Raw genomic sequence first — 27196 nt, forward strand, 5'->3', positions numbered from 1 at the left:
CCATCCCCCCACTTTCAGTGTGTGTCTCTAGGTTTGAAGTGGGTCTCTTGTAGACAGCATATATATGGGTCTTGTTTTTGTATCCAGTCAGCAAGCCTGTGTCTTTTGGTGGGAGCATTCAGTCCATTTACATTTAATGTAATTATTGATATGTATGTTCCTATTACCATTTTCTTAATTGTTTTGGGTTTGTTTTTGTAGGTCATTTTCTTCTCTTGTGTTTCCCACTTAGAGAAGTTCCTTTAGCATTTGTTGTAGAGCTGGTTTGGTGGTGCTGAATTCTCTTAGCTTTTGCTTGTCTGTAAAGCTTTTGATTTCTCTATTGAATCTGAATGAGATCCTTGCTGGGTAGAGTAATCTTTGTTGTAGGTTCTTCCCTTTCATCACTTAAGTATATCATGCCACTCCCTTCTGGCTTGTAGAGTTTCTGCTGAGAAATCAGCTGTTAACCTTATGGGAGTTCCCTTGTATGTTATTTGTTGTTTTTCCCTTGCTGCTTTCAATAATTTTTCTTTGTCTTTAATTTTTGCCAATTTGATTACTATGTGTCTCAGCATGTTTCTCCTTGGGTTTATCCTGTATGGGACTCTCTGTGCTTCCTGGACTTGGGTGCCTATTTCCTTTCCCATGTTAGGGAAGTTTTCGACTATAATCTCTTCAAATATTTTTTCAGGTCCTTTCTCTCTTCTCCTTCTGGGACCCCTATAATGTGAATGTTGTTGCATTTAATGTTGTCCCAGAGGTCTCTTAGGCTGTCTTCATGTCTTTTCATTCTTTTTTCTTTATTCTGTTCCACAGCAGTGAATTCCACCATTCTGTTTTCAAGGTCAGTTATCCGTTCTTCTGCCTCAGTTATTCTGCTGTTGATTCCTTCTAGTGTAGTTTTCGTTTCAGTTATTGTTTTGTTCATCTCTGTTTGTTTGTTCTTTAATTCTTCTAGGTCTTTGTTAAACATTTCTTGCATCTGCTCGATCTTTGCCTCCATTCTTTTTCCGAGGTCCTGGTCATCTTCATTATCATTATTCTGAATTCTTTTTCTGGAAGGTTGCCTATCTCCACTTCATTTAGTTGTTTTTCTGGGGTTTTATCTTGTTCCTTCATCTGGTACATAGCCCTCTGCTTTTTCATCTTGTCTATCTTTCTGTGAATGTGTTTTTTGTTCCACAGGCTGCAGGATTGTAGTTCTTCTTGCTTCTGCTGTCTTCCCTCTGTATTATTTGTAATTTTGCAAGTAGTAATTTATTTGTATTTCTTTAAAAAACATAGCAATGAAAACAAATGATCCATGAGCATGTATTCAAACTTTTAGTTCCACTCTGGATATTTTAATAGTCTTGTTCTAGACTATAATAAGAATCTAATCTTATAAGATTGAAGATCTCACCAATGCCAGCTGATATGATTCTTCCACAAAGCACAAAGCATCTGAAGTGTTTGTGTGAACAAGACAAGCAGGCACAGTCTATAAGGTTAAGAAATGAGCTAGTGCCAAATACTCAACAAAAACTGAATAAATATTTATTAACTAATATTTTAAAACATAAACACTGGCTTAGTGAATTAGTAATGTCATGAGGTACTATGCTGTTGCTTCATTGTGGTCTCTTTCCTTATACTTTTGTTTGGATATTGTAATTATATACAGACATTCAATGACTGCAAATAAGAAGTGTCTCCTGAAATTAATGTCTCCTTATTTTCATTTATCACTTTCTGAACTATGATAACACTTTACAGTAGATATATAAAATCATAGTTGGAAAACTATATATTTTAAACAGGTGAAATAGACATATTAACCACAAAGCTTGATTATTATATAAAGTGTTTTATGGAAATCAAGCTTTACTTAAATTGTAATTATTCTTCACAATGTGTGAACTTTCTTTTCTTTTTGTAATATTCCAAGTTCTTTTCTAAGACTAAGGCAGAACAGAAGTGTTTTGAGAGAGTTTGAAACCCATATTGTGGTACTGACAAATGGTCAGTTCAATTTGGCTTAATCAACTTCAGTTCAATCCCCTCTGTGAATATATATTGAGCATCAGAGTGGTCAGAGAATAAAGAGATAAGTAAGGCACAGACATTATCCCCAAGGGGCTCAAGATGTATACTATGATGTGATACTTAGGAGTGAATATAGCTTACTGAAATAAAGGGGACTTTTCTGAATTGGCTCTTAAATGCACAAAGGCTTTTATGATGCAAGCAAATTACAGACTCTGAGTTACTCCATATAGGAGGCAGCAGGAACAAAGGCAAAGAGCTAGAAAGCTCATGGGGAAGAGGGGGAATGCCAGGCTAACTGAGGCCAACTTGGGTTTCAAGTGATCTCAGCCATTGGCTCTATCACTTCCAGAAAGCACTTACTGTAATGGACAATGATTCAGAGATTGGGGAGGCAGACGAGAAACCTGTTATCAAGCTGGACGATGAGTTTTAGTGACAATTATCAGAAAAAAGTTAGTGGTGATGGGATTGGAGACACACTAAATTAGATTTGCCATGCAGTTGAGACTAAAAAATGAAAAGACTATTATAACTTCCCAACACAATTATCATTGACTTGTAGGCTATTGCTTATGTCAGCCATCAGTAAACTATGGCCCAAGGGTGAAATCCAGCCCACGACCTGTTTTGAGCTTGAGTTAAGAGTGATTTTTATACTTTCTAAATGGTTGAAACAAATCAAAATAAAAAAAAATATTTCATGACAAGTGAAAATTATACAAAAGTCAAATTTCAGTGTACAGAAATAAAGTTTTATTGGAACACAGCCATGTTCATTTGTATATGTATTGTCTGTAGCTGCTTTTGCAGTACAATGGCAGAACTGACTAATTGCAATAGGGAGTATATGGTCCAGAAAATCTAAAATAGTTACTATCTGGACCTTCACAGAAAACTTTGCTGACCTCTGGCTTAAGTAGTTAATGATGCATTAGCATCACCAGTTTTATAGATATTGTGCACGTGTTCATTCAAAACAGCTCAGGTGGACTGAGCTGGTGAAACATTCCAACTAAGAATATCAGCACTGCTTACCATTACAGAGAATGGGCAATGAGTTGGACATCTACTATTAATCGGTTCATGGTGGTGGTGTTAGGAAAGCGTTTGTTCTGGTAAACTTTCCTCTGAAGCACTGTGAGCCTTGACTTATGGTTCTCCAGTGCTTGCCATGTGGTTTATTTGTGGTAGTATGTTTTTTCCTCTCCTCTTTTTGTTGTTGTTTCTGCTGCTTTTCTTTCTTATACTATTCTAGAAAAAGACACATTAAGAAGTGATAATGATAATGCACCTCTGGACTTGTCTTCTGGCAATTTGGAGCTTATAAAAATATAACCATATTTTAACTGCTATATTCACCTGCTACATTCACCATCTAATTACACATCCTCAATTGAAAAGAAAAATCATAGGAAGAAATCTGATACCACTGAAGCTATTAGAATTTATCCGGTCTGTCTGAAGGTGGTTTTACAAGGGCAGGTTCATATAAGTTTCAACAGGCCCCAATAATGATTGGACAAGTGTTTATGTGCAGGAAGAGGTTAGTTACACAAGTGTCTGTTGATATGTAAAACAGATTTATTCCTCCATTTTACTAATTTTTTTTAGCACACTTCTGCTACATCTAATTTGCAGCAATTCAGTATGGGATCACTTGCTGAGAGAGCAAACAAAAAAAGTAATTTAGAAACAGGGTGAATCAGTTTGAAAAGCAAACTCATACGGACTGGGAAGGGAAGAGATAATGTTTCAAATGAAAAATCTCAGTAATGTGGTCATTACCATTATTATTAATAATTAAAATAATGATGATAATAATAATAGTCCTTACTATTTGTACAATGATTTTCTACTGGGCAGCTCAAAGTAATGAAATACTTCATCATTTTTATCTCTAAGCGCTCATAAAGTTAGGGAGCATCTGGAATTCTTATCCTGTTTTTCATATGGAGAAAATAAGGGAGAGAAGTGAATCTGCTGGTACCACACTATACAGTAGGTTGGTGGTCAGAATCAGAAACATACTCTCTTAACTGTTTATTTGAAGTGTTTTTGATGGATTCTCTTTTTTCTTTATCCAATACTATCCCTATTATTTCCCTCAAAGCCACCAAAGACAGAGCATCCCTAAAGTAGTTTTGAAAGCTGGGAGACAGGAAAAGAAGACACAGCAGTACCTCAAACAAGATAGTGATAGGAACTCCATGAAGAGACATGTATAACAGTCCTCATTACATTCTCTCTCTTTCTCTCTCTCTCATTTAATTCGAAAGCCATGATGTTTCTTTTTTTAAAAAAAATCCATCATAACATAAAAAAGTACATAAACTAAATTAAAGTTGCTCTCTTACTTCTGTTATTCCACTTCTTACTGTTAAAAATTTTGTGTGTCTTTCTATATATTTCACTATGCACCTACACATATAGTTTTATTATGTACAAAAACCGGAACATAGTATGCATATTATTCTGCAATATTTTTTAATTAAAATATATCATTGACATTTTGCATGTTAATACGGGTAGCTCTACCTCATCAATTTTTTTTTTTTTTTTTTCGGTACGCGGGCCTCTCAGTGTTGTGGCCTCTCCCGTTGCGGAGCACAGGCTCCGGACGTGCAGGCTCAGGGACCATGGCTCACGGGCCCAGCCGCTCCGCGGCATGTGGGATCCTCCCGGACCGGGGAACGAAACCACGTCCCCTGCATCGGCAGGCAGACTCTCAACAACTGCGCCACCAGGGAAGCCCTACCTCATCAATTTAATGGCTGCATTGTTTTAATTTTCTGTCTTGATTAAGAGTTATTGTAGAATAAATAGAACTTCTGTCTTATATTTCACAGTTCTACATATTCTTTTGACGATTATATCAATATCAATTGTTTCCTACATTTACAAATTCATATTCTTCATCTGGCATGTGTTGAAACTAGTTGAGAAGCCCTTCCCTCCCCATATTCCCTCCACACTTTTGCTTATGTCTGCTATATGCATCTCCTTTCTTCTGCAACAAATGAATAGCAAGCATTCAGGGATGAAGGAACAGGAGTCAATTTATAAGTTTCTTACGCATGTTTTCGTGTAAGAAATGTGCAGAAGAGAAGTAGCGAAGTCTTTTTATATTACAGTAATTGTCATTCTAGGAACAGGTGCTTGGAATCCCACTCAAGGGAGAACTGGAGATGGAAGAGATTGGGGAGAGAAAGATAGTTTCCTCGGCTACAGCCCCATGGGGATATCACAGAAATAAGGGAGGAGACCAAGTAGAGTCCCTGGAGCCTTCCACTACATTCCAGTGACTTCAGCAGGGCAGAGTCATGTAGCGATGACACCGTTGACTTCTGCAACAGTGTTCCCACCAAACAGGACATTGAGACAAAGCCAAGATGGTATGATGGTGTGCCAGGGACCAGAATGATTATGTCACTTCCTGGTCTTGTATCATCAGAAAACAGAGTTCCCTTGATTTCTGTAAGCAACGATTATTTTTGTGAAATGCTTCACAGTTTCCAAGAAGTTTTCATATTCATGATCTCATTCTGGGTCCCACAGTCAACCATGTGCTTTAAACAGAATGGGTAGGCTGTCTCTTATTGATAGATGGACAAACTTAGTTCAGAGTCTAAATAACTTGTTCAAGCTGGTAAGGAAAGGTCTGGACTTGGAATTCTCTTTATTCTGAAGCAACTCCAGGTGCTCCTTCAGGATAACAATTCCCTTTCCCTCAGTTCTTGTACCAGACTGCTCTGGAGATAAGAACACATGCCTTGATTCTACCAACATGCTAAATACCTCAAGAAATTTAAAATAACAGCATCGTATTTAAACAACTTGGCCAACTCTGACTTATTTCATTTTCTCTAACTTTTGAGTTTGTTTAGCAGCTATTTTAACACAAGGGAACGGCAACTTAACTAATCAAACAAAAATCAGGTTGATCAACATTTTTCAGTAACATGTATTTTTGAAGGCAGAACAAATGGGAGAGGTTGAGGAAGTTTCATGCAGAAGGGATTTCCTGCAGCATTGCTGAAGTTTAGAGGTAAATATTAGCTCAAACACTCAGGTTCTTTAGAAGAGACCTCTGGTTATCTCTTATGTGTATCTTCTAAGTTTGTTTCAGAAAAATAGTAAGAGAATAGAATTAGAAACTCTGTCCTGAACCTAATATGGTTCAAACTGTAACATATATCATAGGCCATTTAAGATTCTATAGTGGAAGTGCCTGACTTGGTATCTTGCACATAGCTGGCTCAGCAAATCATAGCTAACTCTTAAATAGCACTTTCTACATGTGAGGCTCTGTTGTAGGCACTTTACATACAGTAATTCATTTAATCCTTACAATAATCCTATAAGATTGGTACTATCATTATCATCTTCATTTTTTGAACAAGGAAACTGAGATACAGAGAAGTCAAATTACCTGCCTAGGGTCAAGCAACCAGAGCCAGGAATGGCTTCAGCAGCCAGGGATTAGGGTGTGTTCTAAAACAAAACAGTACTCTTCCTTCTAACTGAGTGTCCTGAATTAGTTCCCCAGGAATATCTACTTCACCTAAGGAGTGGGTATGGGTGTGCACTGTAATATAATCCATCGTTTGCTTTGTTTCTCAGGCCAGCTGTGGTGAGGGCCAGGACGAGAGCCAGTTTGGAGCCCTGGGTTATTGGCCTCATCACCTTTATATCCCTGATTGTCATGGCAGTGTGCATCGGACTCATCATTCATTATGTGAGATACAGTAAGTATGGGTTGCCCTGGCATCATGTGATTTACCTCAAATATTTCCTGATTACATACCTGTTTTGATTTGCCTCAAGCTTATTCATTCATTACTATAATTTGTTTGCATAGCTGGTACAAAGAACTCTTCACCTGCCTTTTTACTCATTTAATCCTCACAAGCCAAGGAGGATTCTTTCTTCTATCTTTGATGTAGCAATGCTTTCTGCTGGGAATAGCATGCTAGTTTTCATATTCATTAACAGCAATAATCAAGTCTTAATTAAGAGAAAACCATAGGAAAGCTACAGTCCAATGTTTGGAGTTGTTTGAGGTCATAGGACAATCATCTTGATTTAAAATAACTCCAACTCATTGAAATCCTGACAACTCAATAAATTGTACAATCAAGGATCATAGGGAAGTAGGATCTATTTTGTACTAGTAAGTCGGGGAAATGCTTATAGTAATATATTGTTGAATAAATGCCTATTCGTTATTTTAAAATCATCTTGGTATATATTGAAAATGATTAAAGGAGATAGGATATGCTGAGAATATTAATTACAAAGAGGCTCACTCTATGGTAATCAGGTACCTCCCTGTTAGATGAACCCTGAACACTGCTATGTTATTAGAAAGGTCCCCAGGGTACTTCAGAACTGTTCTTCTAGGGCATAAGAACTCTTCTGAAGTTTCCTTCTTACTCTGTCTCAGGTTTTAATTAGTTGACTCCACTTTGATCTATTTGTTTAATATCTCCCTTAGTGACTAGATAATGCTTTGATGTTCAAGACCCTGTAACCAAAGAAGCTAATCACTCAATGCTAATTGAATTGGGAATTTGCAGCAGTTGCTTTTTTGTAAAGAGAGATGGTGATCTGTAAATTGGTTATCTTCTACTAGCAGACACAAATCCAATCTTAATTTCTTAAACAAGGTGGATTATTCCTGAAAGAAAAAGTATTCAAAGATTTTTTTTGGGGGGTTAGAGTTTGCCCACATGCAGGTCTTTGAATTTGGACTATCTGAATTTTGATAATTTCTCTGGAGCATGTTTTTTAATAAAAAAAGAACAGCTAAAATAACTTTATAATTCTAGAGTTCTGTTCTGAATATATTAGGTCCCATTATGTTGTAAGCATCATTATTCCTCTCCATGGATGCCTATGTTTTACTCATTTTTATATTTCTAGAACTTATTAAAGAACTTATTAGGCACATATTAGATAATTAATGTTTACTGAATACTGAATGATAAAAATAAATGAATCATACCTACGATATTTTCTTGGCGCATATTTTGGTTTGTTTGACTTAACAAGGAATTCCTAGTCATGTTAGGGATCTTATTACTTCAGTGAGAGAAAATGTTCTTACTACTTCTACTTTGCCTTTTCCCAAGCCAAGTATTATAAGGCTTACAAATCTTACTCATATGCATACAATAAAAACCTGGTAAGATTTCAGTAACCTGTTCCTGTGTACCCTATTGTTGGGATGATCAGCTGAGTAATATGGAACACACGATGTCTGCTGCCCACACAGCACACCTGAATAAACAGCAATTGTTTTTTTTTTAAGTTTCTGCTTTATAACAAAGTGAATCAGTCATACATATACATCTGTTCCGACATCCTTTCCCTCTTGCGTCTCCCTCCCTGTCACCCTCCCTATCCCATCCCTCCAGGCGGTCACAAAGCACCGAGTTGATCTCCCTGTGCTATGCGGCTGCTTCCCACTATCTATCTACCTTACGTTCGGTACTGTATATATGTCCATGCCGCTCTTTCACTTTGTCACAGCTTACCCTTCCCCCTCCCCATATCCACAAGTCCATTCTCTAATAGGTCTGTGTCTTTATTCCTGTCTTACCCCTATATTCTTCATGACATTTTTTTCTTAAATTCCATATATATGTGTTAGCATATGGTATTTGTCTTTCTCTTTCTGACTTACTTCACTCTGTAGGACAGACTCTAGGTCTATCCACCTCATTACAAATAGCTCAGTTTCATTTCTTTTTAAGGCTGAGTAATATTCCATTGTATATATGTGCCACATCTTCTTTGTCCATTCATCCAATGATGGACACTTGGGTTGTTTCCATCTCCGGGCTATTGTGAATAGAGCTGCAATGAACATTTTGGTCCATGTCTCTTTTTGAATTATGGTTTTCTCAGGGTATATGCCTAGTAGTGGGATTGCTGGGTCATATGGTAGTTCTATTTTAAGTTTTTGAAGGAACCTCCATACTGTTCTCCATAGTGGCTGTACCAATTCACATTCCCACCAGCAGTGCAAGAGTGTTCCCTTTTCTCCACACCCTCTCCAGCATTTATTGTTTCTAGATTTCTTGATGATGGCCATTCTGACTGGTGTGAGATGATATCTCATTGTAGTTTTGATTTGCATTTCTCTAATGATTAATGATGTTGAGCATTCTTTCATGTGTTTGTTGGCAGTCTGTATATCTTATTTGGAGAAATGTCTATTTAAGTCTTCTTGGACTGGGTTGTTTGTTTTTTGGCTATTGAGCTGCATGAGCTGCTTATAAATTTTGAAGATTAATCCTTTGTCAGTTGCTTCATTTGCAAATATTTTCTCCCATTCTGAGGGTTGTGTCTTGGTCTTGTTTATGGTTTCCTTTGCTGTGCAAAAGCTTTGAAGTTTCATTAGGTCCCATTTGTTTATCCTTGTTTTTATTTCCATTTCTCTAGGAGGTGGGTCCAAAAGGATCTTGCTGTGATTTATGTCAAAGAGTGTTCTGCCTATGTTTTCCTCTAAGAGTTTGATAGTGTCTGGCCTTACATTTAGGTCTTTATTCCATTTTGAGCTTATTTTTGTGTATGGTGTTAGGGAGTGATCTAATCTCATACTTTTACATGTCCCTGTCCAGTTTTCCCAGCACCACTTATTGAAGAGGCTGTCCTTTCCCCACTGTATATTCCTGCCTCCTTTATCAAAGCTAAGTTTACCATATGTGCGTGGGTTTATCTCTGGGCTTTCTATCCTGTTCCATTGATCTATCTTTCTGTTTTTGTGCCAGTACCACACTGTCTTGATTAGTGTAGCTTTGTAGTATAGTCTGAAGTCAGGGAGCCTGATTCCTCCAGCTCCGTTTTTCGTTCCCAAGATTGCTTTGGCTATTCGGGGTCTTTTGTTTTTCCAAACAAATTGTGAAATTTTTTGTTCTAGTTCTGTGAAAAATGCCAGTGGTAGTTTGATAGGGATTGCATTGAATCTGTAGATTGCTTTGGGTAGTAGAGTCATTTTCACAATATTGATTCTTCCAATCCAAGAGCATGGTATATCTCTCCATCTATTTGTATCATCTTTAATTTCTTTCATCAGTGTCTTATAATTTTCTGCATACAGGTCTTTTGTCTCCTTAGGTAGGTTCATTCCTAGATATTTTATTCTTTTTGTTGCAATGGTAAATGGGAGTGTTTTCTTGATTTCATTTTCAGATTTTTCATCATTAGTGTAAAGAAATGCCAAAGATTTCTGTGCATTAATTTTGTATCGTGCCACTTTACCAAATTCATTGATTAGCTCTAGTAGTTTTCTGGTAGCATCTTTAGGATTCTCTATGTATAGTATCATGTCATATGCAAACAGTGACAGTTTTACTTCTTTTCCAATTTGGATTCCTTCTATTTCCTTTTCTTCTCTGATTGCTGTGGCTAAAACTTCCAAAACTAAGTTGAATAAGAGTGGTGAGAGTGGGCAGCCTTGTCTTGTTCCTGATCTTAGAGGAAATGGTTTCAGTTTTTCAACATTGAGGACGATGTTGGCTTGGGTTTGTCATATATGGCCTTTATTATGTTGAGGAAAGTTCCCTCTATGCCTACTTTCTGGAGGGTTTTTATCATAAATGGGTGTTGAATTTTGTCGAAAGCTTTCTCTGCATCTATTGAGATGATCATATGGTTTTTCTTCTTCAGTTTGTTAATATGGTGTATCACATTGATTGATTTGCATATATTGAAGAATCTTTGCATTCCTGGAATAAACCCCACTTGATCATGGTGTATGATCCTTTTAATGTGCTGTTGGATTCTGTTTGCTAGTATTTTGTTGAGGATTTTTGCATCTATGTTCATCAGTGATATTGGCCAGTAGTTTTCTTTCTTTGTGACATCCTTGCCTGGTTTTGGTATCAAGGTGATGGTGGCCTCATAGAATGAGTTTGGGAGTGCTCCTCCTTCTGCTATATATTGGAAGAGTTTGAGAAGGATAGGTGTTAGCTCTTCTCTAAACGTTTGATAGAATTCGCCTGTGAAGCCATCTGGTCCTGGCCTTTTGTTTGTTGGAAGATTTTTAATCACAGTTTCAATTTCAGTGCTTGGGATTGGTCTTTTCATATTTTCTATTTCTTCCTGATTCAGTCTTGGCAGGTTGTGCATTTCTAAGAATTTGTCCATTTCTTCCAGGTTGTCCATTTTATTGGCATAGAGTTGCTTGTAGTAGTCTCTCATGATCTTTTGTATTTCTGCAGTGTCAGTTGTTACTTCTCCTTTTTCATTTCTAATTCTATTGATTTGAGTCTTCTCCCTTTTTGTCTTCATGAGTCTGGCTAATGGCTTATCAATTTTGTTTATCTTCTCAAAGAAACAGCTTTTAGTTTTATTGATCTTTGCTATCGTTTCCTTCATTTCTTTTTCAATTATTTCTGATATGATCTTTATGATTTCTTTCCTTCTGCTAACTTTGGAGGTTTTTTGTTCTTCTTTCTCTAATTGCTTTACGTGCAGGGTCAGGTTGTTTACTCGAGATGTTTCCTGTTTCTTAAGGTGGGATTGTATTGCTATAAACTTCCCCCTTAGAACTGCTTTTGATGCGTCCCATAGGTTTTGGGTCGTCATGTCTCCATTGTCATTTGTTTCTAGGTATTTTTTAATTTCCTCTTTGATTTCTTCAATGATCACTTCGTTATTGAGTCGTGTATTGTTTAGCCTCCATGTGTTTGTATTTTTTACAGATCTTTTCCTGTAATTGATGTCTAGTCTCATAGCATTGTGGTCGGAAAAGATACTTGATACAATTTCAATTTTCTTAAATTTACCAAGGCTTGATTTGTGACCCAAGATATGATCTATCCTGAAGAATGTTCCATGAGCACTTGAGAAAAATGTGTATTCTGTTGTTTTTGGATGGAATGTTCTATAAATATCAATTAAGTCCATCTTGTTTAATGTATCATTTAAAGCTTGTGTTTCCTTATTTATTTTCATTTTGGATGATCTGTCCATTGTTGAAAGTGGGGTGTTAAAGTCCCCTACTATGAGTGTGTTACTGTTGATTTCCCCTTTTATGGCTGTTAGTATTTGCCTTATGTATTGAGGTGCTCCTATGTTGGGTGCATAAATATTTACAATTGTTATATCTTCTTCTTGGATCGATCCCTTTTTCATTATGTAGCGTCCTTCTTTGTCTCTTCTAATAGTCTTTATTTTAAAGTCTATTTTGTTTGATATGAGAATTGCTCTTCCAGCTTTCTTTTGATTTCCATTCGCATGGAATATCTTTTTCCATCCCCTTACTTTCAGTCTGTATATGTCTCTTGGTCTGAAGTGGGTCTCTTGTAGACAGCATATATATGGGTCTTGTTTTTGTTTCCATTGAGCCAATCTGTGTCTTTTGGTGGGAGCATTTAGTCCATTTACATTTAAGGTAATTATTGATATGTATGTTCCTATTCCCATTTCCTTAATTGTTTTGGGTTCGTTATTGTAGGTATTTTCCTCCTGTTGTGTTTCTTGCCTAGAGAAGTTCCTTTAGCATTTGTTGTAAAGCTGGTTTGGTGGTGCTGAACTCTCTCAGCTTTTGCTTGTCTGTAAACGTTTTAATTTCTCCATCAAATCTGAATGAGATCCTTGCTGGGTAGAGTAATCTTGGTTGCAGGTTTTTCTCCTTCATCACTTTAATTATGTCCTGCCACTCCCTTCTGGCTTGTAGAGTTTCTGCTGAGAGATCAGCGGTCAACCTGATGGGGATTCCCTTGTGTGTTATTTGTTGTTTTTCCCTTGCTGCTTTTAATATGATTTCTTTGTGTTTAATTTTTGACAGTTTGATTAATATGTGTCTTGGCATATTTCTCCCTGCATTTATTCTGTATGGGACTCTCTGTGCCTCCTGGACTTGGTTAACTATTTCTTTTCCTATATTAGGGAAGTTTTCAAGTACAATCTCTTCAAATATTTTCTCAGTCCCTTTCTTTTTCTCTTCTTCTTCTGGAACCTCTATAATTCGAATGTTGGTGCATTTAATGTTGTCCCAGAGGTCTCTGAGACTGTCCTCTGTTCTTTTCATTCTTTTTTCTTTATTTTGCTCTGCAGCAGTTATTTCCACTATTTTATCTTCCACTTCACTTATCCGTTCTTCTGCCTCAGTTATTCTGCTATTGATCCCATCTAGAGTATTTTTCATTTCATTTATTGTGTTTTTAATCGATGCTTGATTCATCTTTAGTTCTATCTAGGTCCTTGTTAACTCTTTCTTGCATTTTGTCTTTTCTATTTCCAAGATTTTGGATCATGGAAATACAATCTTGGATCATCTTTACTATCATTATTCTGAATGCTTTTTCAGGTAGACTGCCTATTACTTCTACATTTGTTAGGTCTGGTAGGTTTTTATCTTGCTCCTTCACCTGCTGTGTGTTTTTCTGTCTTCTCATTTTGCTTATCTTCCTGTGTTTGGGGTCTCCTTTTTGCAGGCTGCAGATTCGTAGTTCCCGTTGTTTTTGGTGTCTGTCCCCAGTGGCTAAGGTTGTTTCAGTAGGTTGTGTAGGCTTCCTGGTGGGGAGGACTTGTGCCTGTGTTCTGGTGGTTGAGGCTCGATCTTGTCTTTCTGGTGGACAGGTCCACATCTGGTGGTGTGTTTTGGGGTGCCTGTGGCCTTATTATGTTTTTAGGCAGCCTCTCTGCTAATGGGTGGGGTTGTGTTCCTGACTTGCTAGTTGCTTGGCATAGGGTGACCAGCACTGTAGCTTGCTGGTCATTGACTGAAGCTGGGTGCTGGTGTTGAGATGGAGATCTCTGGGAGATTTTCACTGCTTGATATTATGTGGAGCTGGGAGGTCTCTTGTGGACCCGTGTCCTGAAGTTGGCTCTCCCACTTCAGAGGCACAGCACTGACTCCTGGCTGCCGCACCAAGAGCCTTTCATCTACCCGGCTCAGAATAAAAGGGAGAAAATGTAGAAAGAAATAATTAGTAGAAGAAAGAAAGAGAGAGAGAAAGAAAGGAAGAAGGAAAGAAAGGAAGGAAGGACGGAAAGAAAGAAAGAAAGAAAGGAGGGAGGGAGGGAGGAAAGAAAAAGAAAGAGTGAAAGGAAGAAGGGAGGGAGGGAGGAAGGAAAGAAAGAAGGAAAGAAAGACAGGAGGGAGGGATGGAGGGAGGAAGGAAAGAAAGAGAGAAAGAAAGAAAGGAGGGGCAGGGGGAGGGAGGGAGGAAGGGAAGGTAGGAAAAAAGAAAGAAGATAAAGTAAAATAGAATAAAGTATAAAATATAGTAGCGTTATTAAAATAAAAAAGTAATTATTGAAAAAAAAACGGACAGATAGAACCCTGGGACATATGGTGGATGCAAAGCTATACAGAGAAAATCTCACACAGAAGCATACACATTCACAAAAAGATAACAGGGGGAGAAAAATCGAAAATCTTGCTCCCAAAGTCCACCTCCTCAATTTGGGATAATTCGTTGTAAAAAGAGGAAAAGGGGAAAAAGTGAAATCTTGCTCTCAAAGTCCACCTCCTTAATTTGGGATAATATGTTGTAAAAAGAGGAAAAGGGGAAAAAATCTTAAATCTTGTCCTCAAAGTCCACCTCCTCAATTTGGGATGATTCGCTGTCTATTCATGCACTCCACAGACGCAGGGCACATCAAGCGGACCATGGAGCTTTAATCCGCTGCCACCGAGGCTGCACAGAGAGATTTCCCTGTCTCTTCTCTGCTCCCACAGCTCCCGGGTCTCAGCCTTGGACCTGGCCCCGCCTCTGCGCGTAGGTCGCTGGAGGGCGTCTGTTCTTCGCTTAGACAGGACGGGTTTAAAGGAGCCGCTGATTCGGGGGCTCTGGCTCACTCAGGCTGAGGGGAGGGAGGGGCGCGCAGTGCGGGGCGGGCCTGCGGCGGCAGAGGCTGGCATGACGTTGCACCAGCCTGAGGCGCTCCGTGTGCTTTCCCGGGTAAGACGTCCCTGGGTCCCGGGACCCCGGCAGTGGCGGGCTGCACAGGCTCCCCGGAAGGGGGGGTGGACAGTGACCTGCGCTCGCACACAGGCGTTGTGGCAGCGGCAGCAGCAGCCCCAGCGTCCCACGCCCGTCTCCGGGGTCCGCGCCTTTAGCCGCGGCTCGCGCCCGTCTCTGGAGCTTCTTTAAGCAGCGCTCTTAATGCCCTCTCCTCGCGCACCAGGAAACAAAAGGGAAGTAGAAGTCTCTTGCCTCTTCGGCAGCTCCAGACCCTTTCCCCGGACTCCCTCCGGGCTAGCCGTGGTGCACTAACCCCCTCAGGCTCTCTTCCTGCCGCCAGCCCCAGTCCTCTCCCTGCGCTCCGACTGAAACCCGATACCCGAGCCTCAGCTCCCAGCCCCGCCCGCCCCGGCGGCCGAGCAGACAAGCCTCTCGGGCTGGTGTGTGCCTGAGGGCACCGATCCTCTGTTTCGGAATCTCTCCGCTTTGCCCTCCACACCCCTGTTGCTGTGCTCTCCTTCTCCTCCACTACTCCGAAGCTTTCCCCCTCCGCCACCTGCAGTCTCCGCCCGCGAAGGGGCTTGTAGTGTGTGGAAACCTTTCCTCCTTCACGGCTCCCTCCCACGGGTGCAGGTCCCGTCCCTATCCTTTTGTCTCTGTTTATTCTTTTTTCTTTTGCCCTACCCAGGTATGTGGGGAGTTTCTTGCCTTTTGGGGGGTCTGAGGTCTCCTGTCAGCGTTCAGTATGTGTTCTGTAGGAGTTGCTCCACGTGTAGATGAATTTCTGATGTATCTGTGGGGAGGAAGGTTATCTCCGCGTCTTACTCTTCCGCCATCTTCTTCCGTCTCTCTTCACAAACTCCCGCTTGCGAGATGACCGGAGAAAGTCGGCCGCCCTTTCTACCCATCGGAGATCGTCAGACAGAAGCCGAAGCTGCCTTCAGGCTCAGCAATTGTTATGATATGTGTTATTGTCATATTTGTGGCCTGTCTTTTGTTTAGAGATGTAACTTAAGAACAGAGTAGATATAACACATGAGAATTCAGGTACTGGCACGCCTAGATAACCAAACTGAGCCAAACAAATCTATTGTAGAAACAGGCAGATAAAGATGGAGGTGATCAGACTGCATCATTTTGGCATAAAACCGAGGACAGCATAGAACTGTGTGTTCAGTTTTTATCCAGTGGCCTTTGGGACTGTGTTTCTCTCCCTTTTGTGATTTGAATGACAGCAGGTGAATCTATTATGAACATCACTGTAGGTTATAGAATCACAAAGCTGTTAGAAAATTATCAGCAAACTCATGTTCATCCTTATTTTTCTTTTCTGTTAATATTCTCAATAATATTTTTCAACAACTGCACATGCCATATAATTCTGGTAACTGGAAATATGTTTTGACACCTAGCAAACTATTTGAGTCTATCAGGCAAATTAAAATATTGACTATAGATAAGTTGTTCATTTGGTTGAAGCATATAAAATTGCTGATATTTGACCATTTTTAACCTACATAAATGGCAATTTCAAATAATTCAATCTAATAACTGAAAAGAAACAGGTCTAAGGATGTAGAAGAGTATGTTTTCCTCCTCTTTAGAACCTTACTATTCAACATATGGTTAGGTACCAGCAACATCTGCCTCATCTAGGAGCTTGTTAGAAATGCAGAATCTCAGGCCCAACTTTATTTCTTTAATTAATTTTTATTGGAGTATAGCTGATTTACAGTGTTGTGTAGTTTCTGCTGTACAGCAAAGTGAATCAGTTATACATATTCATATATCCACTCTTTTTAAAATTCTATTCTCATATAGGTCATTACAGAGTATTGAATAGAGTTCCCTGTGCTATACAGTAAGTTCTTATTAGTTATCTATTTTATATCTAGTAGTGATTATATGTCAATCCCAATCTCCCAATTTATCCCTCCCCCCATTTCCCCCTTGGTAACCATAAATTTGTTTTCTACATCTGTGACTCTATTTCTGTTTTGTAAATAGGTTCACTTGTACCATTATTTAAAATTCCACATATAAGCAATATCATATGATATTTGTCATTGTCTGACTTCACTCAGTATGACAATTTCTAGGTCCATCCATGTCACTGCCAATGGCATTATTTCATTCTTTTTTATGGCTTTCTTATTCCACTGTGTATATGTACCACCTCTTCTTTATCCATTCCTCCGTCAATGGACATTTAGGTTGCTTCCATGTATTGTAATAGTAAATTTACAATACAATACAATTTACAATACAACACAATTGCTATTGTAAATAGTACTGCAATGAACATTGGGGTATGTGTATCTTTTTGAATTACGGTTTTCTCTGGATACATGTTGGGCCCAACTTTAAAGCTAAAGTAAACTATTGGTCAATATTTAGATAAATTTAAAATGTTACTTGAAATTGTGTATATTGTGATCTGCTTGCATTTCAGGTCAAACAATCCTCAGGGCAAAGGCAAGGTCATTCAGTGAAAGAGAGGGAGGAAGGCAAATCCTCCCTAGACCCTCACTTAATTGGCTAATGCTCAGGAGACCCTGACCGTTCAGTGTCATCCATCTCCTTCATGATTAACCAACCCCTCCCCAGGCCTTGTCCGAGTCTGACCAGAGGTTTCCCTTTCTGTCCCAACAAATCCTCTGGATGTCTAGAATGTTCTTTTGGAATTTACTGGTAGTTTTTTTTTTTTTTCTTATATAACTCTCATGTAAAACCAGAGATTTCTCTTATAGCCTCAGTGAGTGTATTTGGTTTTTTCCACTCCAAGAAGCAATATATAATGAAAATTTGTGCTTTGGGAGTTAGACCTTAGCTTGAAACCCAGTTCAGTCTTTTCTGGCCATGTCATGTTGAGGTTGGGCAATTTATTTGCACTTCTGAGACAGTAGTCCTTATCTGTTAAATGTGGATAATACTACTTTCTTATGGGAGTTATTTTAAATTGAATGAGATATGCAAATATGCTTGGGACACAGGTGTCTAATGTTAGTTTCCTTTCCCTCCGGGGTTTAAGTGAGGGAAAGGATGAGAAGCAAGAGAGCACCTGAGATTGATGAGGCACACTCCATTTTCCTATCATAACCATACACAACCATCATGTTCCAGATGCTTGGCACAGAATCTCTCACAGAAAAGACAGTCAGCATGAATATTCATGGAATGAATCTTCTGAGCTCTGTGCTTACTTCATGTACAGGAGGGTAGAGGAAAAGCTGTGTTGCACTAATTCTTCAGCAGACCAAAAACATGGGCTGCTTGAACTAGATGCAGAAAGTGGAGACAATGGCTAAAGAAACAGACAAACCAATTCCTATGGCTGGTGGGAGAAAATAAATGGAGTGACAAGGGAACCAGGTGAAACTAAGTAGTGTCTTTGGAGGGTTATGTCCGGTGGCAACTCTACCTCCTTAAACTTCTATATACTGAGCTCCTAGCATTTTAATCCCCACCCTCATCTCCTTATCCAAAATAAATATTCTTACACTAGAGTCCCTATGGCAAGAATTGATGTGTAGTTTATGGAATTGGAAGAAATCTACTTTTAAAATATAAAAATGCATTTACTCTTGGGAAGCTTCTGAATCTATTCCTGTTGATATGCTCAGATGGGGTGACTTACTGCTTCTTGTGGCTTATTCAGGAATGGATAACACATGACTAATTAGCCTACAGGAACACCAAGCATTTCATATGGCTTTTATACTCTAAATCTTATGATGATGAACATTGTTATCTTTTATTTTGAGATAACCATGAAGGTCAGAACAGGATGATGGAGATGATGACCAGGGTAGCACATTGTTTCCTATCTCAGTCTGTCTAGCAACTACCAAATGGGGAAATGATGGTGCTTTACACATATCTGATAAAAAATATGATGAGATTTTTTCCTCTATTCTTGTAGATCAAAGGACAACCTACAATTACTATAGCACATTGTCATTTACAAGTGACAAACTATATGGTGAGTTTGGAAAAGAGGCTTCTAAAAATTTCACAGAAATGAGCCAGAACATTGAATCAATGGTAAGCATTTTATTCCCACTTCTAGGGTATTTGCTATCACATTTTACCATAATTTTTAGTATCCTAGCTTCTCAAACATCCATTCAACTGATCTTGTGTATCTTGAAAAATGGGGAGAGGCCCTACCTGAGAGATATAAGACAAAACTAACAATACATGACTTGCAGGAATATGTCTTACAGGGCTAAACCTAGTGACTTTTAGCCATTTCTTTTTGTACCTCCTACTCACTCTTCCTTAGCTAGTGCTACAGTATTGATCAGCAGAGTCTAGAAATTCTGAGAATGTTAAGGTGACTCAAGATACAGTTGTTGTATCATTGATTTCCTAAAGAAGAGACCTTTAGCAAAAGGACACAAGATTGAAACTATTCAGACACATACTTGAGAAGTATCTCAATATTTAAAAATATCCAACCTTGGGGCTTCCCTGGTGGTGCAGTGGTTGAGAGTCCGCCTGCCAATGCAGGGGACACGGGTTCGTGCCCTGGTCTGGGAAGATCCCACATGCCGTGGAGCGGCTGGGCCCGTGAGCCATGGCCACTGAGCCTGTGCGTCCGGAGCCTGTGCTCTGCAACGGGAGAGGCCACAACAGTGAGAGGCCCGCATACCGCAAAAAATAAATAAATAAATAAATAAAATCCAACCTTGGACAAGTTTTTGGTACATAAGTCTATAGGAAATCCTAGGATATTCATCTTTATCCTTAGGGCATCAACATTCATCCTGAGGAATGAATTGAATATTATAAATAGTGGAAAATTTAGCAGTATAGGCCAAAAGAGCAAGAGCCTGGGTGATGACTTCTCTTCATTGTCAGACTACTTAGAGAATAATTTAGACTTTTCCTGGTAGTCTGTGAAGTAATTAGTGAAATGATGTGATGGAAAGCACCCTAAACTAGGAGTTGGGACACCTAGTTCTAGTACCATTTACTAGCCAGTGATGTGTCATTGACATATCTCTTTATCATTCTGGAAAAATTCTCTTATGTGAAAATTAAGGCACTAGACTAGAAAATTTCCAAATTGTCTTCCAGTTCCAATATCCTGAGTGAGAACAGAATGGCAGTGGCCCACCTGGAAACTGCCTGGTAGACTAGGAGCCTGAGGATTTGGATACTTTGCTGAGGAGAGGGTCAAATCCTGGTTGTATTTGTACTTGTAAACACCAAACCAGGGAAATATCAAATAAGCTCTTTTTAAGGAGCTATATTTTAGTATATATATATATATGTATATATATCTCCTTAAAATATAACATATATTAAAGGAAAAGAAATGGAACTAAAGAGATCAAGTAAAGATGCAACTATTTTCATTGTTTTTTGTGCCATTCACTAAAATTTTTATAAGATCCAGACTGACTTAAATATATAGGAATATAAATAGGACTCTAATACTCTTAAAAATTAATAATTTTGAAATTGTTTGATAAAAAAATAAACCTTTAAATAAATATTTCCAAGTGAATGCTGTCATTAGATAACTCATTTGAATTGTGCTGATTTGTCTCATAATTGAAGTAACTTTCCTTGGGCACAAAGACTCAGAGGTCAAACAAAATGTAAGAAAGAATAAAAAGGCTCATTTTTTTCTGTCAGTCAATTACCAGCTTGTAGTATCTGTGTTTGGTAAATATCCATACAATGAAAACAAGAAACACTTGATGTGTTTATCTTGACTTTTAAATTTAATTGACTTTTTAAATCTAAAAATTTAAGTTGGCTAGAATTCTTATTTGTAGTAGTAAGAAATACCTCCACAAAATACATTCTTCCACCCTATTAGAATAAACCTTATAGGAGGTATTAGGCTATGTATCCCAGTTCACCTGGGCCTTCCTAAAAGCATCTTGAGTGCTGAATTGAGTGCAGATTATAACAGGATATTTGATAACGTTTTCACCAGGTTTGAGAACCATGTGACACCATTATGCATTCATTTCCCCCTTCCAAGTACTAATCAAGCCCGACCCTGCTTAGCTTCTGAGATTAGATGAGATCCAGGATGTTCAGGATGGTGTGGCCATAGATTGTCCTTATTTTTATGATCTACCACTTGACAGAGTTTTTTCATTTCCTTTGTTTATCTACGGTAAAAGTCTGTGTCTCATGGTGTGGATGCTTACTCTTACTTTTCAAAACCCAATCTGCTTATTTTCTTTTGTCTCTTTCTGAGTGTAATATAGAAGATGTCACTCCTGGCCCCCCTACTATGGTTCCCCAGCTCCTATAATTCCTAAGGCAGAGTTCAGTTGAAATCACTGAGTAGAATACAAAAAGAGATTCCTCAAGTTCAGCACATTGTGAAATGTCAGTCAATGTGTTTTGTTTTTAAGTTTTTAAAAAATGTTTTTAAGCTTTGAATCAATTTGCAGAATTTCAGAAAATTATCCTTGCTGACGTATTTTGAATATTTTTGGAACAGGTGAATGATGCACTTCATAAATCTTCATTGAAGCAAGCTTTTGTCAAGTCTCACATTATCAAGTTCAGGTATGTAGATCTAAAATGCTGACTTTTGAATATAATTTAAAGCTAAAGCTGTTAACCTGGTCAGTAATAAATACTGTCTGAAGTGTTAATGATATGATATAATTCAATTCAACAGACATTAATTTGGTACCTGCTCTGTATAAGTCATGGGTTACAATGTGCCTTACTCATTCTTTTAAATCAAAATAAGGCATTTGCAAGATGATTTTGAGGGACAGAAATGTTATTGGTGGCTATGTTATAGAACTGTTTTTTTTGTTTGGTTTTTTTGTGTGTTTTTTGGAAACCCTAATTAGCACAAATAGGGACCTAAGCCACATCCCTCGGTTTAATAGCAAATAAGTGTCCTATGTAAAATAGTGTAGTAGATGAGATTTTTCTTCTCCTCTTCGTTCTCCTTCCTACCAATTTTCTTTCCTTTCTTTCATTCCACTCATTTTTTTCTACAAATACTTAAGATCTCAGATCTGATCACCAACCATCAATAAATAGAATCCAGAACATAACATTTTAAGCAAAATACTATACGAGGATCTTAAGTAATGTATTGTCTTAATACAAATTCTTTGTATTTTTCAAAATAAACCAGAGCTATTTCCAACATTATTTCAATGACAAAAAATCCAAGTTACTTCTCAGTCTATTACTTAGTTGACATCTCTGAGGTGTTAGTTTGCTCACTTTCTCCTGAAAATTCCATATTGTTTGATGTTTGAAATTTTACTTTTTCTTAGATCTGCTTCTCCAGTTCTTAAATTTTCACTCTCTCAAGGGGAATTCATCCACCCACATCATGGTTTCATGTGCTATTGAAACTCAAGTTTCTATTTCTAGTCTAAACTGTTGTCCTGATTTTTAGAACTATACGCCTGCCCACGCACACCTCCACATGGAGGTTCCACAGAAAATTCTTAAACTCAAGAAAAACCCAATCACACTAATGAGAAACCTGGAAGTCATCCCACACTCCTCCCTTTCCTGGGCCCCTCGCACTTTATAACTAAGTTCTACCAATTCTGTTTTCCAAATAACTTTCTATTTTATTTATGCCTTCATCCCAGAATTGTTGCTACTCATTATTCTTTCTTCTATTACTACAATATGAAAAAGTGTAATTTGTTGGAAAGATATAGTCAGTCTTAGAGATGTTGATTTGAGGTACTAAGGGACCTTACGAGGCTGAAATATGTGTCTGACATAGGGAGAAAATGGAAACTGATCTGAAGACATAAATTTGACCAACATCAACTCAAAGTATTAGAAAGTATGGGTGTCAACAGAATTTCTCAGAAAAGGGGTAATGCAAGAAAAAAAAGGATGATGAAGAAAGCTTGAAGAACGACAGTATTTAAGGAAATAGAAGAAAAATAGGAACCTAGCAAATAGGGAAGGAACAGGAAAAATGAAGAAACAAGAGAGGCACCACTGAAGCTAACAACAGAACGTTTCAGGGAGTGAGTGGTCAGCATAGACAAGACTCCTGAGACGCCAAATAATGTGACTAGAAAGAATCCATTGGAAATTTCAATGAGGAAGTCATTAGTGTTCAAGCAGAGAAACAACTCAGTGGTACAAAAGGGGAGGATGCAGACTGCAATGAAGTAAATATGAGGCAGAATGTAATTTATCCATTTAAGAAGGTTTTCTGTGATATGAAGGTGTGAGATAAATTGTATAGCTGGGGTAGAGGGAGAGTTTTGTCTCTATTAGCCAGCCAGTATAGGAATAGTTTAAGAGAAAGAATAAAGAGTAAGTAATAGATTATAGGGTTGCTGAGGCAGTGAAATGGGATGAGATATATAACAATAATCTCTTTAAAGTCCTGTTTGTTTTATTCAGATTACAAAAACAATAGAAAATCTTATAAAATTCAAATAACACAGTATTATAAAAAATAGAAAGCAAAAGCCCCCTCTCCAATAATTTCACACCCAGAAATGATACGTTTTGTTAACAACTTATATTTAACATTTTCCCAATGACTGCATATAGATCTATTTCATTCTTTAGCTGGCTGTATAGTATTTCACTACAAGTATATGTCAAGATTGATTTAGCCAATGCCCTTTTGATGAACACTTGGGTTGTTACATATTTTTCTGATTTAAAAATAAGGTTATGACAACATATGTGTACATATCTCCTTGCACACAAAAGAGTATATTTGAAGATTAAACTTCTAAAAGCAGAAATGCTGCATCAAAGAAGATGGATAGTCAAATTTATAACAGATAAACTGCCTTCCAAAAATGAGATTCTAATTTATATTCACACTTACAGTTTGGGAGCATAGGAGTTGATGCAGTATACAGTGAGGAGTAAAATTGTTTGGGATTCTGGTTCAAGATGGTGAAGTAGGAAGAACTGAACTCACATTCTCCCATGGACACACTGAGTCTGCAGCTACATAAAAAACAATTTTCTCTTAAAAAAAAAGTTGGCTGAGTAAATACTACACATTGGGCAAATGAGAAGAAAACCACATTGAAGCAGGCTGGAGACAATGGGACACAATTTTGTCATAAACTCCACCCCAGCAGAGCAACCCACACCAGAAGAAAACTCAAAACCCAGAGATTCTCCCTGGTGACTGAAGGGTTCCAACCCCATACCAGGCACCTCAACTTTTAGGATGTGCACCTGAGAGATGAGCCTCCAAAACATCTAACTTTGAAAATGAACAGGGTTTGAGTCCTGAGAACCACAAAACTGTAGCCATCTGGGAGATGGCTCTTAAAGGGTCCATGCACTTGGGCTCACCCATCCTAGGGCCCAGTACTGAGGCAGCTTATTGCACCCAGACTAAAAGGGAACTGATTGCATTTGAAAAGAAGGGGTAGAGTAACTGACAGAGAATGAGAAAGTGTAATCAAGGATGATTCAAAAAACAAAAAGGATGATTCCAAAGTAGTAATTCATTCAAATAATGCTAAAGCTAGTTAACACTCTATCTTGGAAATATAATCACATGAAGTCAAAACAACTTGCTCAAGCTTTCTAATGTCCTTAGGATTGGGAGTTGTTTAGGATAGCCTGAAGGCTGCTTAGGAGAAATCACTGGATTTAATTAAGCCACTGGAAATTAAGCCTGAAAGCCAAAGCCAGAGTTGATTTCATATTTACCATACATTTTATTTGATAATTTCGAATGGTTAACAAGAGAATTGTTTTTTATATTAATAACCCAAGTATTTAACTAGATCCTGTGGTGGTAAGGGAGATCATGAGCATACTAGTTGCTTATCAGAGAGGCTGAGATGGGAGTTCTATATATGGCAAAAAATAGGAGTATAGAAGAAAACAAATTAGATCTTTTAAAATTGCAATTATGGATTTGTTTTGTGTGTGTGTTTATGCTTCAAATGAATGATAAAGAAAAAAGTTTGATATTATCATAAATCTTATTTGGAACTTTATCTTTAAAAATCATCTTTCTCTCTCTCTCTCTTTTTTTTTTTTTTTCCTTTTTGGTCCATAGTCAAGAGGAACATGGAGTATTGGCTCATATGCTGCTGATTTTTAGATTTCCCTCTACTGAGGATCCTGAAACCATAAATAAAATTATTCAACATACTCTACATGAAAAGCTGAAAGATGCTGTAAGACCCCTTAAATTAAATCCTGAATTAGTTGAAATTAAAAGTAAGTTTATTTCCTGTTATGTAGTTCAATTCTCTTACATAGAATAGCTCCATGTTAAGTTTGGTCTTGGGCACTGATTTTTTAAAAAGTTTTTGGATGTCTTTCATTGTAGGGATCTTGCCACCAACAGAATATTTCTTTGGGACTAAATTGGTTCTAATGAAGTTTTAAATTTTTTAGTACTACCTTAAACTTACACCACCCATGCAAATCTGTCATTAACCCCTGAGCCTGTGTTCTTTTTCTATATTGGGGCTTACACTTTAGCTATAGAATCCAATGATAAATGGAGAAAATGGCTTTGTGCGTTTATTCCTCTTCTTTTTCTTGTTGCTTACTTTTTATGTTCTGAGTGTGATGGATTGAAAGGTTCATGCCATCCACATATTTGCTTTCAAATGTCATTAATAGACCTTGTTAGCTTCTTTACTTAGGCCCTTTACTGATGAAAAGTTTATAATTTAGTTTTTGGTATAAATTATTTTTGGTATATTTTACAACTAATTTGAAAAATCTGAGGTTTTTGTTTTTGTCAGGGCAGGGGGACAAGATAAACAGTGATAGGTCCTCATTACTAGAAAGTAAAAAAAAATAGGAGATCCTTAGGGGAAATAAAAGACTGGCTAAAGCTAAGTCATGTGCTATAGAACAATGTTAGTCTGTAGAAATAGTGTACCAGCCACATTTATGATCTTAAACTTTCTAGTAGCCACATTAAAAAAGTAAAAGTAAACATGTGAAATGTATTTAAATAATTTATATATTTAACCCAATATATCCAAAGTAGTACTATTTTAGCAAGTAGTCCATGTAACTGACTACTGGTTGAAATGCTAATGTAATTTACATTGTATTCACAATATAATTTATATTGACAAATAGCCCATGTAAATATTATTCATGAGATTTTTTTTGTAATAAGGTTTTGAAATCCATTGTATATTTTATATTTACAGCGCATTTCAGTCACATTTCAAGAGCTCACTAGGCGCATGTGGCTAGTGAATAGAATATTGGATATGGCAGCACTAGAAACTACAGAATAAGGGACAAGTAGAAAGAATGAATACAAGTGCTGATATAAAAGCTGACAGATGTAACTAGAGGCCTAACCTGGTGGTCAGCCCCTCTACTTGCTTAGAAAAGGAGGCTCACTTGTCAGGGCCAGCTACATAATTTGTGGGGCCCAGTGCAAAGTGAAAGTGTAGGACTCTTTGAAAAGCAATTAAACAATGCTGTTAAAGGTACTAAGATATAAGACTTTGCTTTCTTTCATGGTCTCTCTCGACTTATCATAGCATTTTTATTTGTTAATTAATGATATTCTAATTGAAAAAATCCAAACTTTAAATTACTAGCATGAGTTCTGCTATTCACCTTTATATTGTGAAATGTCAATTTCAAATGTAAATATAAAAGCATTTAACTTTTATGTGGAATCATGAAAATTATACAACTGTATTTCATAGCAAATCCATGCATGTATTTTGGCTCCATGCAATGGAAACACTACAGAAGTCTAGCTCAACATTTTTTTATTTCCCTTCTTTTTTTTTTTTTATTAGTCTCTGCTTTACAACAAAGTGAATCAGTCATACATATACATCTGTTCCCACATCCCCTCCTTCCTGCGTCTCCCTCCCTCCCACCCTCCCCATCCCACCACTCCAGGCGGCCACAAAGCACCGGGCCAATCCCCCCGCACCACGCGGGAACCCCCAACATCCATCCACCCCATGCCCGGAGGTGTATACACGTCCATGCCTCTCCCCCACCCGGTCACAGCCCTCCCCCCTCCCCATATCCCCAAGCCCACCCCCAGTAGGTTTGTGTCTCTATTCCTGCTTTACCCCTAAGTTCTTCATGACATTTTTTTTCTTAAATTCCATATATATGTGTTATCATACGGTATTTGTCTCTCTCTTTCTGACTTACTTCACTCTGTATGACAGACTCTAGGTCTATCCACCTCATTACAAATAGCTCAGTTTCGTTTCTTTTTATGGCTGAGTAATATTCCATTGTATATATGTGCCACATCTTCTTTATCCATTCATCCGATGATGGACACTTGGGTTGTT

At 37.9% G+C, this 27196-nt stretch overlaps 1 protein-coding gene across 1 annotated transcript in view; it reads left to right on the forward strand.

Annotated features, from left to right (window-relative positions):
• Positions 1-1386: 1386 nt before the first annotated feature.
• Positions 1387-27196, forward strand: part of LOC308625380 (transmembrane protease serine 11E-like) — a gene marked incomplete at both ends in the record, with an annotated part of 48500 nt that continues 22690 nt past the window's right edge. Inside the window, 5 exons of the mRNA XM_081249498.1 lie at positions 1387-1469; positions 6631-6755; positions 18856-18977; positions 21406-21473; positions 24952-25115. Of these exons, the coding sequence (XP_081105624.1) occupies positions 1387-1469; positions 6631-6755; positions 18856-18977; positions 21406-21473; positions 24952-25115 (562 nt within the window). The remainder of the gene's footprint in view (positions 1470-6630; positions 6756-18855; positions 18978-21405; positions 21474-24951; positions 25116-27196) is intronic.

This window comes from Mesoplodon bidens (genome assembly GCF_964165515.1).
Source record: "Mesoplodon bidens genome assembly, chromosome: 1".
Classification (NCBI taxonomy): Eukaryota; Metazoa; Chordata; class Mammalia; order Artiodactyla; family Ziphiidae; genus Mesoplodon; species Mesoplodon bidens.